The sequence below is a fragment of the Diabrotica virgifera genome, chromosome 3, assembly GCF_917563875.1.
Source record: "Diabrotica virgifera virgifera chromosome 3, PGI_DIABVI_V3a".
Lineage (NCBI taxonomy): Eukaryota > Metazoa > Arthropoda > Insecta > Coleoptera > Chrysomelidae > Diabrotica > Diabrotica virgifera.
In genome coordinates, this window is record NC_065445.1 from 41,017,375 (window position 1) to 41,034,785 (window position 17,411).

General features: G+C 34.1%; 1 protein-coding gene across 2 annotated transcripts; it reads right to left on the reverse strand.

Annotated features, from left to right (window-relative positions):
- Positions 1-6,624: 6,624 nt before the first annotated feature.
- LOC126882807 (uncharacterized) lies at positions 6,625-16,951 on the reverse strand. 2 transcript variants are annotated; one of them, XM_050647885.1, is made up of 4 exons: positions 16,278-16,946; positions 16,015-16,215; positions 15,827-15,952; positions 6,625-12,218 (listed from the first exon to the last, which is right to left on the reverse strand). In XM_050647885.1, the coding sequence occupies exons 1-4, from the start codon at positions 16,894-16,896 to the stop codon at positions 9,892-9,894; spliced, it is 3,273 nt and encodes a 1,090-aa protein (XP_050503842.1). In that variant the 5' UTR covers positions 16,897-16,946; the 3' UTR covers positions 6,625-9,891. The 2 variants fall into 2 exon arrangements, with proteins under 2 accessions (XP_050503842.1, XP_050503843.1); XM_050647886.1 differs by lacking the exon at positions 16,015-16,215 and having other exon boundaries at positions 16,278-16,951.
- Positions 16,952-17,411: the final 460 nt, after the last annotated feature.

Below are 17,411 nucleotides of genomic sequence, written 5' to 3' on the forward strand. Positions count from 1 at the left end.
TGGTTGACATGCATTTTAATTTTAATGATTTAACCAACAATAAATATAAATAGTTAGTATAAAAATAATATAAAATATCTGAATAAATAATATCCTAACCACAAAAAGTAGTCTATTGTAGACAAAATAAAAATGCACGTATTTCTCAACATAAGATGATTCACAGTATTTAGTTTATAAAATTTGTATTCTATACATTATTTTTATGTTTCATCCCAAATGTCAAATTAGCGTTAACGTTATTACCGTCCCTTATTTCAACCTAAATAGCGGGACACGCTATCCGGTATTAGCGTAACATTCATTCTGCGCTTGCGTACATGTCAAAATAGCGTATTCCGCTATTAGCGTGCGATAAAAATGCATTTGCGATATCTCTCTATTGTATATAGAGAGCGGTGTTTTGAAGTTCATGGAAATAAATTTTGTATATATATCACAATTAGGAATCACATTAATCGGGCATTCAAAAAAGATGTGGTTTAGATCCTCGAGACGACCACATTCACAAAAAGGATTATCTTTTATATTCATTTTATACAGATGTTGTTTTGTTAAACAATGGCCTGTGCGCATTCTAATGATGGTGGTAGTGTGTCTTCTATTTCTATATGGAAAATTTGAATACCAAGGTTTTGTAGGAAAGAAGTCTTGAATTGTTTTGTATTGCGAAGTCTTCTTCTGGACTAAAGATTTCCATTTTTCTTGGTACTCTTTTGTAATTTTTCCTTTGATGATTGATAGGGCATCCTGGGAATTCAGTTGTACTTCCATGGGTACATTCAGGCCTCTTCCTATTTTTGCCAGTATGTCAGCCTGGGTGTTACCAAATATATTAGAGTGTCCAGGTATCCAGGAAAGGAGAATTTTGGTACCATTCTCATTGGCTGAAGATATAAGTTTCTTTGTTTTTAGGGCCCTTATATCTGCTGAAGCAGATATGTTACATGTTTTAATATTGGTTATTGCATTGAGCGAATCAGAAAATATTATAGCTTTCTTTAGATGTTTTGTAGTTGCGACTTCCACCGCTTGATGTATTGCTATACTCTCTGCTTTGCTTATGCTTAGAGCTCCAGGAAGTCTTGAGGAGAAATTATAATCAATACTCGGGATGCATATCCCAAAACCTACCCTTTCTTTGTTTTTTGAGGCATCAGTATATATAAAGGTATGGTCTTTCCCATATTGTTCAGTAGTCATAAGGAATTTTTCTTTAATCATCGGGTCATATTTTTTGATATTACAATTTAGAATTGGAAGTGGATTCATTAGTGTATCATAGTCTAATTCATAGCATGGAAAATTTGGGCTTTTGTATATTTTTTTAAAATATGGAAAAAAATATTCTAATGCCGAAACCAAGTATGGTACATTATGCCTTGTGTAAAAATTAGGTTTGTTTATAAGTCTTTTACGTATTTCAATTAGGAGTAATATTATGGGATGATTCTCAATAATGATGATTTTACTTAAAAATTTAGAGGCTAACAATAATCTTCTATGTTCTAGGTCCATTTGGGCAGACTCTGCCAAGATTGCCAAATTTGGTGTAGACTTCATGCACCCCAAACATATCTTAAGTCCCTCAAAAAATACTGCATTGAGTTTGTTGTTGCATTTTTGTGATATTGGGTTGAATAGGAAGGAACCATAATCGAGGTGAGATCTGATCAAGGCATTAAAAACCATTAGGAGTGTTCGTGGGTCAGCTCCCCACCAGACTCTACATATTGCACGTAGGATGTTAATATTTTTCTTTGCCTTGAGTATAATATTGTCAACATGTAAGTCCCATGATAGATGCTTATGAAAAATTATGCCTAGAAATTTCACTTCATTTTTTAGAGGAATGGCTGTGTTGTTGATTTTGATTTCTGTTAGATTATCTCTTCGCCTACCCTTTGTGAACCATACAGCTTCACATTTGTCTTTGGATAAGGACAAGTCATGTTCTGCAAGCCAGTGTAATGTGTTTTCCAATTCTTTGTTTATTTTACTTACCATGCTTTGGATATCATATCCCTTAATATACAAAACCAAGTCGTCTGCATATCCACATATTTTAACTTCATTATTGCTAATACAAAACAATTCTGCTATATAAATATTAAACAAAATGGTACTTAAGGGAGAACCTTGAGGTAGCCCCTTAGTTGCCATGAAAGGTCCCAAAAAGTCACCATCATTAGATCTTGAATATAAAAGTCTGTTCTGTAAAATTTTGAACACAATATTATTTATTGCAGATGGAATATTTCGAAGTTTTAGTTTGCTATAAAGTTTGTATATATTGACATTATCATATGCTGCTTTGATATCAAGAAAGATGGCCAAAACCGATTGGGAGGATTCAAAGGCTTCCACAATTGTGGAATGAAGGAGTGTCAAGTTGTCAGCAGTGCCTCTTCCTTTTCTAAAACCTGTCTGATGGTTGGTGAATGAACAGTTATGTTCTAAGGACCAATCTAGGCGATTCTTGATTAATATTTCTAATGTTTTAAGCACACATGAGGATAAAACTATTGGTCTGAAACTACTGGCCAAGAGTGGATTTTTGTGTGGCTTTAAGATATTTATAACATTATTGTTTTTCCAATCTTCAGGCAGGTTGTCACCATTTAGACAATTATTGTAGATATTCAACAGAAAATGTTTAGCTTGTAGTGGTAGATGTTTTATCATAAGGTAAGGAATGTCGTCCATACCTGGTGCCGAATTTTTTTTATTATTTACAGCATTGTTAAGTTCCCAGATTGTAAAAGGGGAAACTTGCTCGTTTATATCGTCAAGCTCAAAATTTGGATCAATAAAAACTGCAGACATGTTCTGTAGAATTTCTGTTTTAATGTTATCTGCGGGGTTATGAAATGTCTGGCCGTAATTTTTGTTATTTGAGAATTTTTTAACTTTGCTCCAGACATAGGTAGTGTTATATTCCTTATTTAATGATTCACAGAAGTTTATGAATTTATTTCTTTTTTTAATTCTGAGGTTATAACAGTCCGTTAACTTTAATTATCTTTATAGTTATTTTATTTAAATTTTAATAACGGTTTGTCATTAAATTATACTTAAAAATAATAAGATCTAACTAAAATAAATCTTTGACTGACGTCATACTTAACTATTAGTTGGCACAAGTACTTCAGTTGGTATTAGACACCATTCGCTGTCATGTGAGTTTCGTTCTGTGAGGCTCCTCGTCTAACGACGGGAAATAATTGACACTTCGCCACAGTACACCCCCCATAGTAATGCAAGTACCGTGTTAACATCTGGGGAGAGAGTTTCGGCGCCATCTGTCGATTGCGCCCAATATGTGCCCAACCGGCGGGAAATTCAAAAAATTTCTTCTTCTTATTTAACTGCCTTGTCCGTTGCGAACATTGGCTATTAAGGTTAATCAAAAATAATTTAGGCGGCAAATTCAAAAATTATGTTCTGAATTTTAGTTTAGAGCGCCCCCTGGTGAATGGGATGGTATATAGCCAACTGAGTGGGGTAGTATGGGCGCCAAATTCAAAAATTAGGATCTGAATTTTCGGCAGTAAATTCAAAAAGTGTGTTTTGAATGTGAATGAAAAATATAGTCGTAAAATAACAAATAAAAACTTATTCTATGCCAAAAAATATATTCTCTTACCAAGAATATACTATACACTTATGCATTATTATATTGCATAAGTGTACACTATATTTTTGGTCAGAGAAAATATATTTTTGGCATACAATAAGTTTTAATTTGTTATTTTATGACTCTATTTATTTTCCATTCACATTTAAAACATACTTTTTGAATTTACAGCCGAAAACATCTACATGTATGTATTATATAAATGTATCAGAAAGAGACTCATACGTTTTGGTACAAGATAAGTGTTTATTTATTATTTTATGGCTATATCTATTTTCCATTACGTTAAAACACTTTTGTCCATTTGAAAACAAAAAAAATAAAACATTCTTAAAAACTTATTTATTTCTGTAAATTACTTTATAAAATTATTTGAGCAATCAAAATTTGTATGGAATTACAGAAGTATAATATAGATATATTTTATAAGTGATTGCTACCATTCTGGTCTTCACCTATATCCTTGTGCAGGGATCCACGTTACACTCCATGGAAATAGGTCCCATTCTGAGCTTAGGCATCTATTCACCCTGACCTACAAAATGATAAATGGAATTACTCACGAGCAAGCAAGCAAAAAAAGTAAACCCACCTGTAGAGACTTGCATGCCCATATGGCCATTCAAGCATACAATTCATTGGGGTGAGAAGGATTGGTCCGAGTAAATCAGGGACCACTCATTCGAGCTCCAATGCTCTCCAGGCTTTCCTCCACCCCTTCCATAGCACGCTGATGCGCTATGGAAGGCTACTTTCATCAAAATGATTGCTAGATGAGAGTTCCGGCATAAAGAACCCTCATATGAAATATTTACCGAATAATGCTGAACCGTGTGAGGCACTTTAGTCCAGCTACGTCTTAACTGACGTATCATCGATTTGTTACTTGCCCGGGCGCCGAGTCCACGCTCTAGGCTTAGCCCAATTTGGTGACTAGGCGCAAATTACCCTAATGTGTGTGTGTGTGTGTGTGTGTGTGTGTGTGTGTGTGTGTGTGTGTGTGTGTGTGTGTGTGTGTGTGTGTGTGTGTGTATGTGTATGTATGTGTGTGTATGTGTGTGTATGTGTGTGTGTGTGTTTTTTTTTTTTTTTTTTTTTTATAGAGGTAGGAAATACATTTACGTATCATCAGGACTAGGTGACCAGCCTGGTATGTCGGACTCGTGAGTTACAATACCGACTAAAACCCGTCCCCTTTCTTCTGCCTCTGTTTCCCCCGCGGACCTACCGTGAGGTATTACTGCGCGGGGGGAGGGTCTAGATTTTTTTTTTATTAATCTTTCTTCATGGTGTCAAAGTTTTCTTCTAATCGTCTCTATTTTCTGCTCGTGTTCTTTCAATTCGACGAAGTTCCTGGAGCACTTGCATCGCAAAGGTGCTTATGGCATCCCAAGCTGCTGTCGATAAAAGCATCGTTCCTACTAAAGTCTCTGGTCTTATTTGTTGGTTGATGATAATTTCGCAGCAAGTTGAAACGAGGACACACGAAGAACACGTGTTCCACGTCTTCACTTATTCCGAGACAGGATGGGCACTCTGGAGAGTCGTCATGTTTAAAGCGGTATAAGTATGCTCGAAAGCAGCCATGCCCTGAGAGCATCTGCGTCAAATAGTAATTGACCTCACCATGTTTGCGATTCAGCCAGAGATTTAGCTGTGGTATAAGACGATGTGTCCATCTGCCTTTTGTTGTGGAATCCCACTGTATTTGCCATCGTCTAATGCTGTTTTGGCGTTCTGTTCTTCTATGTTCACCTCTCTCATCTCTCTCATCTCTTTGTCGATAAAGGGTCTTCCTTTCTTCAGCTAATATTCCAATGGGTAACATTCCGGCTATGACGTGTATTGCATCATCTGATACTGTGCGGAATGCGCTGGCAACTCTCAATGCGCTTAAGCGATACACTGATGCAATCTTCCTCCGTGATTTTTGAGTTCCGAGGGCGTCAGCCCAAATGGATATTCCATAGGTTAATACTGATGTTATTACTGACGACAGTAACATTCTTCTGTTTTGTTTTGGGCCACCTATATTCGGCATTAGCCGTGACAAGGTTGTTCTGACTACTGACGCTTTAGCACTCACATGTTCTACCTGCTGCTTGAAACTTAGTTTGGTATCAATCATCACACCCAAGTAACGAATGAATGGTTGTGATGTAATTTCATGTTCTCCCATAGTCAGCGTAACAGTTTCTATCTGTTTCCTACTAGTAATAAGTACTGCCTCAGTTTTGTGCTTAGCTAATTTTAAATTAACTGTATTCATCCACTGGCAGATTCTCTCGAATATGATGTCAAACGTGAGATTTATTTCTTCAAGGTACTTTGTGACAATTACCACAGCCACGTCATCGGCATATGCCACGAGCTTAGCACCTCTTGGTAATTCTACCTTTAATAGTCCATCATACATAATATTCCACAAGAGAGGTCCTAGTACAGAACCTTGTGGTACTCCTCCAGTGATTTTGTATTCTTTCGGACCAGACTTTGTGTCATACTTTAAAAGTCCTAGTACAGAACCTTGTGGTACTCCTCCAGTGATTTTGTATTCTTTCGGACCAGACTTTGTGTCATACTTTAAAAGTCGATCAGTGAAGTAGCTCGTCACTATTCTCGTTAAATATGCCGGTACATTCATTTCGATAAGACCTCGCATAATGCAATCCCAGTTGGCGGAGTTAAAAGCATTTTTGATATCCAATGTGGCTACCAAACAATACTTCTTCGTGCCATTTTTCCATCTGGTCCCTGCAATCGCCTGTTTAGCTGTGTTAATGTTATGAGCTTTATTATTGATTTATTTAGTTATATAAGGGATTACCCCCATTACAGAAACAAATATATGCTAACATACAGTATAAAATCAATCTCTATAATTTCTTATAAACTAGAGTAAAATTAAAGTCTTAATTACACATTAAACAAAATATAAACAATTATATGTGACACAAATGAATTATTAAAATAAACAAAAAAGTACCTAGATCTGTCAAGCTCTTTTAATCTGATTCTTAAAATTATAATAAACAAAATATACAGAAATATGCAAAAAAATACAAAAAAAATATGCTAATATACAGTATTGAAGAAAAACTGAGAATAATAGAAAGAAACATTATGAGCAGAATACATGGTCCAATTAAGACAGATCAAGGAGAAATACGAATTTTGATGAATCACGAAATAAGAAATTTAATGGAAGGAGATGACATTGTGGGATTCAGTCAAGCACAAAGACTAAAATGGTTTGGCCACATCCAAAGAAGAGGAGCGGATGAATTAATTAGGCAGATAACAAATTGGACGCCAGTAATAAACAGACCTATAGGAAGACCGAAAATAAGATGGGAAGATCAACTGCGAGAGGATATATCCAATATGGAAATTACAAGCTGGACACCAAGTGGTTGATGCTAAAAGATGAGAAAGAAGGTCTATTCAGGGAAAGAATAGTAGACAAGATGGCCAGTAGTATTAGAGAGACTGCTACTGAAATACTTGGGAAAACGTCAGGAAAACATTTTCGAGGATAAAGAGACTTGGTGGTGGTCAAACGAAGTACAAGGAAAAATAAAAAAGAAGGGAAAATTATATAAAAAGTGACAAGAAACCAGATCCGACACAGATTTTCAAAACGATATGATCGCGAAACGAAAATAATAAAATACTAGTTCACGAAAAGGATGTCAAAAAGAGATGGAGGATGTACTTTGACAGCTTATTAAATGAAGAATTTGACAGACAGCCTGTGGAGTCAGTAACAGTAATGGTCAACACAATATCAAACGAGGAAGTGGCTAAAGCGCTTCAAAAAATAAAGAAAGGAAAAGCAGTAGGACCAGATGATATTCCTGGGGAAGTATGGAGAGCATTGGGAGAGACAGGAACAAGGTGGCTAGCAGGTTTATTTAATAGAATTATGGAAGTTGGACAAATGCCAGATGAATGGAGAAGCAGTATACTAGTACCTGTCTACAAAAAACAAGGGCGATATACAACAATGTACAAACTCCAGGGCTATAAAACTGCTTAGCCACACCATGAAAATATGGGAAAGAGTAATTGATAGACGGATACGTGAAGAGACTGAAATATCCTAGAATCAATTTGGCTTTATGCAGGGTAGATCAACAACAAATGCAATTTTTATTATAAGGCAGTTGATGGAAAAATACAAGAGTAAAGAAACAAACGCTCATATAGTATTCATTGATCTTGAGAAAACATATGATAGAGTTCCTCGAGAGATTCTGTGGTGGGCACTCAACAAGAAAGAAGTCCCTGGCGAATATGTAAAGATTGTGAGAGATATGTATGAGGGAGTAACGACTAGTGTTAGAACAGGTGTGGGAGAGACATAAATTTCATGTGAAAGTATGATTGCACCAACGCTCGGTGCTTAGTCCGTAATTTTTCTCATTAGTTTTGGACCAGATAACAGCGAAACTACAGGGTAACATTCCATGGTGCTTAATGTATGCTGATGATGCCTTGTTAGTAGGAAATAGTGAAAGAGACAAATATACAAAATATACAAAAAAAATATGCTAACATACATTATAAAATCAATCTCTATAATTTCTTATAAACTAGAGTACAATTAAAGTCTTAATTACACATTAAACAAAATATTAACAATTATATGTGACACAAATGAATTATTAAAATAAACAAAAAAGTATCTACATAATTACCTATACGAAATTATAATGTCTTCAAATTATTCATCTATATAGTAAAATATATAATGCATAATAAAAGTGTACTAACTATGTAACTATCTACAACAGAGAGTGAGATAAGGAGGCACCATTTCTCCCAAACTATTCCCCTTACTCCAGAAAATATTTTTAAGAAATTAGAATGGGACAAATGTGTAAACATCAACGTATCATAATTAAACCATTTGAAAACATAGTTTTATTAGAACATATTCAAGAACTAACTGAAATGTTACAACAATTAAATGTAGTTTCGAGAGCTGTAAGCTTAAAAATGAACTACAATAAAACAAAAATAAAGAGCCAGAATCAGACGAACATAACAATACAAAATCATAGCACAGAAAATGTTGAACATTATGTATACAAGGGCCATGTCATCAAACTGGGAAAACCAAATCCGGATGCTGAAATTAAAATAACACAACAGACATGGGCCACTTTTGGTAAACCAGCATATATCTTGAAAAGCACCTCCATTTCTATAAACATACATAGCACATGCATACTACCAGTTTGTACATACAAATTGGAGTGGATCATGGATATCATGGAACAAATTTAAAAAATGAAATGATGTTGGGCCGGTCACACAGTCAATTTCACAGTCACAGGTATGATGATAGCTGGTGGGTACAGAAAATTCTAGAATGGAGACCAAGGAGGATGAAATAAGCATGGGAAGACTCAAGAGATGGGTAGATGACATAAGAGCAGTGGCAGGCAAACAGTGGATCAGAATGGCGCAAGATAGAAAAGGATGGAAGCAATTGTGAGAAGCAAAATGGTTGGGAAAGTAGAAAATATCTATCGTGCTATGCATTAAGAGTATAAGTCAAAAATGGCAATTTTTCACTTCAGCCCTTCAAAGTTTTTATTAACATTGCTGAAATAACTATACAACTAAATAAACATCAAAATGGTGATGAAATATGATTCATAACTGTAGTAATTAACTATTTTACTTTCTATTTTGATAATAATTGATTATAAAATTCAAAATAGTACATAGCACGTTAGATATGTAAAACAATAAAAATAATGCTTGAGATTCATATGAGTCCAGTAAATGAAAAACACACAAAATGTTATTTGCTAAAAACAAAATGGAAATATTAAAATGTAAATGGAAATTGTCTACAAACAAAAACAGATGACTTTTTGTAAAAATGTATCAAGTATGATAAGCATAAAGTTTTAATGAAGGAGCTTCTCAAAATTCATTGAAGAGAACAATGACATACAATTTTGTCTAGTTTTACATTGGAACTGATAAATCTGTATTTCTGGACCTTGCAGGTAAACTACACTCTGTCATTTCAAGCAACTGTGAAGTAGAGCACTTTGAATGTCATAAAAATCTGATATATCCCATAATTATTGTTCGAAAGACAATGTGACCATATTTTAATGATATTATATAACCAATTTGTATATTCCAACTAATAAAATAAATAGATTAATTAAAGGAACTTATTCAAAACAACACCATGTGGACATAGCGTAGATTACCTCTGAGGTCCAGATTTATGATCGGTCCTTAAAAAATTGTTTTCTCCTTTTTTCATATTTTCTATAAGCAACCAATTTTATAGGATCTGTCTTAGTATATTCTGACTTACTTTTTATACCATTAATAAATTTCTGGTCTTTGCCATTTAGAATTGTATTTACACTTTTACACCACATATATACAGAAAGTCTAACAATAAATTTACACAGATTTGAACCAACATTTGAATGTATTTTACAATTGAATACTGAAAATGTTAAAAGTTTATCTTTATTAAGTTGTTCACACAATATAGAGTGTAAAGGTTGCATATGACAGACCCTTGGAATTAGGTAAAACAATTTTGCAAGGGCCTCAGATACATAATGAGTCAACAAATTCCCAGGCACTGTTAAATTTGACATATTATATTGCCTGGCTTCAATAAATTCTGTATCTCCTTTCTTGTCTCTAAATAACATATTGTATTTACATTGCTCACATGAAACCTTCTTCAATACTTTTTTTGCTACATATCCTGCAACATAAGTTACAGTACACCTTCCCACCCGAGTTTTCTTAACATTTGAAACTGACATAGGAAGTGAATAATTAAGGTCAGGTACTAAAGGTGTACAACCTGGTAATACCTCACCAGTTAAAAAAAAACGTAAGGTGTCTAGTGCTCCCTCACTAACATCTTTTTCACAATTGCTTTCAGGTGAATGGAAAGACATAAAATTATTTATAACCAAAGCTTTGAAGGTGGTTATAGCATCTGACACACTTACTGAATTATCTGTAGCTCTATAACTTCTAATTAACCCGAAAAAATTTTCTAAAGCATCTTGCTGAAATGCTCTTAACAGTAAGTAATTATTATTAGTTTTTAATAATTTGTTCTTTAAATATAAAAATCCACGAATGGTAAAATTCAAATTTTTTAATGATGGTACAGAAACAAATTTCTGTTTCTTTCTATCAAAGAATTTCATTTTGTTTAAAACAGTTAAAGATCGTTTCCAAAATTGATCATGGTTTGATGTTAAGGTAACACCACCTTTCAAAGGTTTGCTTACAGGAGCAGTTTTCTGATTGGAATTCAAAGAATCAAAAAGTTCATCTAAAAATAAAATTATACGACCTGTATCTGCCACTTCACTACACAGATTCACTTCAGCTTTCCACTCTACAAGTTTCACCATTAAACTTCCAACTTGGTGACTGAAGACTTGCATGCAGTTCTTCACTTTCATCTTTTTGATTTTGTTCCTCAACACATGTTCGTCTGTTAATTTTGGGCAAATTCTTAAGGGCTCCGATGCATCCAGCTGGTAGAATTGCTCTATGTGGTCCCATTTAGCAATACCCTTCTTTCCATGAAGCTCGAAATGTAGATCCTTGTTTAATAAGTTGTTCCTCAAGCCTTTAAATAGGTGTGGGGTATCATAGAGAGGAACAATTTCTTTGCCATTAACAAGAAATCCAAAATATTGATAGTCTTGTCCTATTCTTAAATATTCCGTCCGGGATTCCTGAATTAATAAGTTGACTGCTGCTGCATTTGGTCCTCCTTGGTCGCATACTGTGGCTACAACAGTTAATCCAATATTTTGCAGTTGTTTAATTACGTCGATTATCAAGTTTTTTAATTTTCTACTTTTTGTAGCTCCATCACTAAATGTATAACAGATTGGCTGCTTCCATTGTTTGTAAATACCTTTAATCATAAACACATTTATATAGTTGGCAAAATTTGGGCACCTTTCAGTACCATAATCTTCTAACCCCTCTATCTTATCTTCTTTTTGGTTGTATTGTAGACGTGTTGACAAAAACATTTCATCGAACATTAATACACAGTGCCGGTCCCTTGGCGTCATTTTGTGGACACTCTTTTGTAACATCTCAAACATGATCTCATTAATTCCAGGATTTAATTTAATCTTATTCAATAAATTTGTCAACGTTCTTTTAGATGGCAAAGAAAAAATTTTTGACAGCAGTTTGTACCCTTTTCCACTTCCTTTAAATAGTGTTAGAGCCAGGACCTTCTCATCTATGGTAAATTTTCTTCCCTTCAGTTTTTGTTGTTGGGTACGAATTTGAGACAAAATAAATGTATATGTTAATGGATTAACCTGCTCAGCCAATTTTCTAAATGGTACTGTTTCTGATAAACGTTTAGCAGCCTGTAATTTTTCTTGGTAACTTGATAATCTATATGCCAACTTATGAATTCTATTACTTGATGCAACAATTTTTGTATACATTTTCCTTTTCTTTGGTGTTAAGTACTGCTTCCTTGAAATTTGTATACTTTTTAAAATGCCTCTCCTTGCCTTCCTGCCTTGCTGTTTGCCTATAACAATGCAATAATATTACAATTAAAAACATTTTTAAACTACAGTAAAACCTGTGTTAACGGCCACCTGCCAAAAGCGGCCAGTGTAAAAATTCCCCTTACCAATTATATGTAGACTACAAAAACTGGCAATACCGGACACCTTTATGTATCGGCCAATAGTTCTTTCATTTTTAGTGGCCGTTACTGACAGGTTTCACTGTATTTCAAACATTTTTGCAAAACATTACAAAACATACAAATATTTGCAAACATACAAAACATGATTAGAGAGTTATCAAGTAACTCTAGGAGAATACGGTAACGTTATTTTAGCAATGGAGCATGCGCAGTATGAATATTGAATAACGGAACTGATTTTAACGTTAACGGGCTGCAGCGATATGAAAATGGTTATTCATTTTTAATTATAATGTACTTCTTCATCATGAGTAATTATGTATTGTCTTTTAAATGTGTATTTATTTTTGTAATTAGTATCAACTTGAAATGATAATATACATTTATCGTTTAAGGTATGACTATGTTTTGACTCTAAAATAAATGTTTTAAAAATCGAATCCTGCCTCTTTCGGTTAGTAACTACCCATGGATATCACAAATTGTGCTTACTGATAGGTTTGTTCGTAGAATGATCAGCAACTCTTGCCAACCATCAGACACATGTGCATTCGTAGTCTATGAATGCTAACTATTAACTGCACAACGCTAACTGTTAACTGCTCATGCATCTTATGGTTGGCAGCAGTTGCTAATCGTTTGTGTCGTACTATGAACAAACCTATTAGGTCTGGATCCCGTGTACCAAAAAAATTGATTAATAGCAAGCTGAAAATTTGTTAATAGCTTAACGGTGTCCAGTTGGACAAACTTTGATGTATTGTGGCACTGGAACAGGGGTAGTTTTAATTGTGAAACAGTTTGGAAACTCAGATTTGGAACATCAGATTACGAAAACATCCCATATATTTTGTCGGACAGAACATCCAATTGATCTGTTACCCTTTCATTAAATTCTCATGCAAAAATCAGACTGCTATTACTAACCAACATGATTCCTGTAGTTTGACATGGTCTTCGTGTTCTACTCATTAAAATGCCCAGTTGGCGATTTTTTCACCAGTCTGGTTTTTGCATGAGAGTTTAATGAATTGTAACAAATCAATTGGAAGTTTTATCTGACAAATTACATAAACATTTTCGTAGTTTGACGTTCCAAATTTTTAACCTGTTCCACAGTTAAAACTTCTAGTGTTCCCATACATCAAAGTTTGTCGGACTAGACACTGTTAAGCTATTAATAAATTTACAGCTTGCTATTAATCAACTTTTTTTGGTACGCGGGATCCAGGTCTATATGGAATAAATAAATAACAAAACAAATTCCCTGTCAAAACTGCATTTATTTTGAATAGAATGAAAAACAAAATAATATTGTTTTAACAAAATAGGGGATAAATGTTAAAATTTAGTATTAATAAAGTTTGTCACATTGGCCTAAAATTAATGTCACTAGTTACGTTAGTGTCACATATAAATAATTGTAATAATATTAATAAAAACCATAATTCCTAGCATGAGTGCGTCCTGTTTTTTGATAATTTAGTTAAGCAAGGAAACGTAAATGAGTTTCTAATAGGGCTTTTCATCGATTGTCATTTGTTTCGAGCTTCTGTTAGATGTTGTATAATCGTGTATAATATTACTATAAACGGATTATACGACACATGACAGAAGCCCACAACAAATGACTGTGAATAAAAATCCCTACAAGGGAACACGAAAAAAATTAACATTATCCGATCAGCTCGACTTCCACAGTTCACTACTATACAAGTTACAGGCATGTTTTCAGCACTTAAAATCACCAAAAACGAAAAGTTTATAAAATAATCAATCTAATGAATGTCTTTAAATACTATATTAAGCTCAAAATCACGACAAAAAACAAATTAAAATTAACATTATTCTGATCAGTTGGACTTCCACAATTCACTACTATAACAATTCACAGGCATGTTGTCAGCACTCAAAATCACCAAAAACGTAAAGTTTATAAAATAATTAATCTACTGAATGTCTAAATACTATATTAGCTCAAAATCAGGACAAAAAACAAATTAAAATTAACATTATCCCGATCAGTTGGACCTCCACAGTTCACTACTATACAAGTCACAGGCACGTTGTCAGCACTCAAAATCACCAAAAACGTAAAGTTTATAAAATAATTAATCTAATGAATGTCTTTAAATACTATACTACCTCAAAATCACGACAAAAAACAAATAAGAAAAATCAATAATTACATTGAGTTTAGGTTAAGAACAGTTTTGTGTGCCAACCAATGAACTGTCAATACGGAACAATATATACAATTTAAATTCCCGCCATATTTTTTCAATGTTCAACACGTTTGCAAAGTTCAACTTAAATATCTTATGTTTGCAAAAATGGCAACCGCTTTCCAAACATGTTTGACGTTAGCAAGTCGTTCAGAACCATAAAGCGCAAACTGATTGCCAACGTTTGCATCTGGTGAACGCGCCCATATGTATCTTGGGTAAAACAAACCAAAAATAGAAAAAAAAATTAAACAAATTTAATTATATTGCTGTCAAATACAACATTTAGTGACTGACAGCTACCAACTTTTAACGTGAACGTCAAGCACAAATTCTACCACTTGATAACTCTAAAATTACATATACGTTAAAACTTATACCGTATAAAAATAGCGTTTACGTGTCAAAATAACGGATGGATAGAATTTTACTTGATAACTCTCTATTAACCCTAAACCTTATGTAGGTTCCATGTATGCGTAAGGGTGGGTAAAAAATGTCCACCTAAAAAATAGCTACAGTAAAAACTATGTTACCAGCCACCTGCCAAAATCGACCACCTGTACTAACGACCAGTTTAAAAATTCCCCAAACCGTTATATGTAGACTACAAAAACTGGTAATACCAGCCACCTTGCTATAACAGCCAATAGTTCTTTCATTTTTAGTGGCCGTTACTGACAGGTTTTACTGTAATACTGAGAATTGTTACAAATGGATTAAACTTAAGAATCTTATGCTTAGTAGACACAGCATTTCCTAAAATATTAATATAAACGATATAAGTACAAACCTTCAACAAAATTACAATGTAAATCAAAATTAAAATACTAGTAAAAATCAGTAATTCAGATCTGTCGATTTTCTCCACATTCTTCCTCTCAGCCTTCTCATTAGTGTGGCAGATAATTGTGTCGATTATGTAAGTGTAAGTCAATAATTATGTGGATTATGTTCCTGCCAACGAGAAATTATACAGAAACCTTTAGTAATAAGTTTTACCAACCCAGGGTGGACATTTTGTGCCCACCCATATTTAACTAAAAATATTACTTTTATTTTCAAAAATATTGGTAGAACCCAATTTACATTCCATATAGGGCAGACTTTTTAACAATAAATAATTTTTGAAAAATTTTGGAACACCTAATAAATATGTTACAAGGGAATGTACATTAAGTGGACTTTTTATCCACCCTTGGGCATTTAAGGGTTAGACCCACCCTTGGGTATTTACTATTAGAATAATTAATTACTTACCACCAGCATTTCTGTCTTGCTCCATATTGTCAGATAAGTCTTGCTGGGAAGTAGAAGGCCTGGCATTTCTGTCTTGCTCCATATTATCAGATAGGTCTTGCTGGTAAGTAGGAGACTTGGCATAATCTAGATAAATAAGAATATTATTACAATTAAGAATTTAGTTAAGGCACATTTTTATATATTACCATGATCAATAAACCTCTTTTTGGCTGGAGTTTCCTCAATATCTGTTTCCATTATGTCTTGCTGGGAAGTAGAAGGTCTGGCATTTCTGTCTTGCTCCATATTATTAGATAAATCTTGCTGGGAAGTAGAAGGCCTAGCATTTCTGTCTTGGTCCATATTATCAGATAGGTCTTGCTGGGAAGTAGGAGACTTGGCATAATCTAGATAAATAAGAATATTATTACAATTAAGAATTTAGTTAAGGCACATTTTTATATATTACCATGATCAATAAACCTCTTTTTGGCTGGAGTTTCCTCAATATCTCTTTCCATTATGTCTTGCTGGGAAGTAGAAGGTCTGGCATTTCTGTCTTGCTCCATATTACTAGATAAATCTTGCTGGGAAGTAGAAGGCCTGGCATTTCTGTCTTGCTCCATATTTCTGTCTTGCTGGGAAGTAGAAGGCCTGACATAACCTAAATAATTTTCTTCATCCTGATAATCTGAGGTACATTTCTTACTTTGTGGCGGTAAAAATAAGCGCGGGATGGCCCCTTTGATAATTCCTCTCCTTCCAGATTTCACGTCTGGTACCCTATCTTCTTCTTTAAAATGCCTAGAACAAATACAAAAATTCTTGTAAACACGTAGTGGTGTATACTTACTTAATCGATTCGTTTTGATTAGTTTCAACCATTCCAAAAACATGTCCATCGCATCATGTGGATTTGGAAAACGAAATCGTTTGCTTGTTGAATCGGTGCAACCAGGAACGCAACATTTTTTAAGTCTTGTTGTATGTTGTTCCATTTCAATAATGGTAAAACTCTGTCTTAGCTCAATTTTTAAAAAAACAAAACAAGACAAAATCAACACAAAGCAATTTGTAATGGCGTACATGCGTACATATTACAATAGAAATTGTGATAGCAAATCAACAAATCCCGCCAGCAAATGTGTCATGCGCAACGAAGTCATGTCATGCGTCATGTCATTCTACTGTCATGTCATGACTACTAGCACCGCTAAGCGGACGCGCCCACAAGCAGAACATTGTGATCGCTATTCCTATCCTACTTACATTACTATGTTGGTTTTTACTGTGACACTTCGCTTGGTACGCTAGAACGGAAAAGTGGCGGATGACTGATTGAAAAGGACGGAAATTTTAATACAATAGTTTCAAGCTTTTATAAGTGATATTTAGTGGCAAATTATTGGTGGTGCTTTGGAGAAGCTAGGAGACTAAGTTTTGGGAGATCCCGGAGGAATTGGAAGTCATGTCATCCGGTAAATTTTTTTTTACTCTTAAAAAGGTTGAGAAAAAGGAACGAATATGGCCGCTATCATGTCATATTAAATTCCTATTGAATTTATTTCTGTAAATGTATGAATCGGAGTTGTTCTTTGAATTT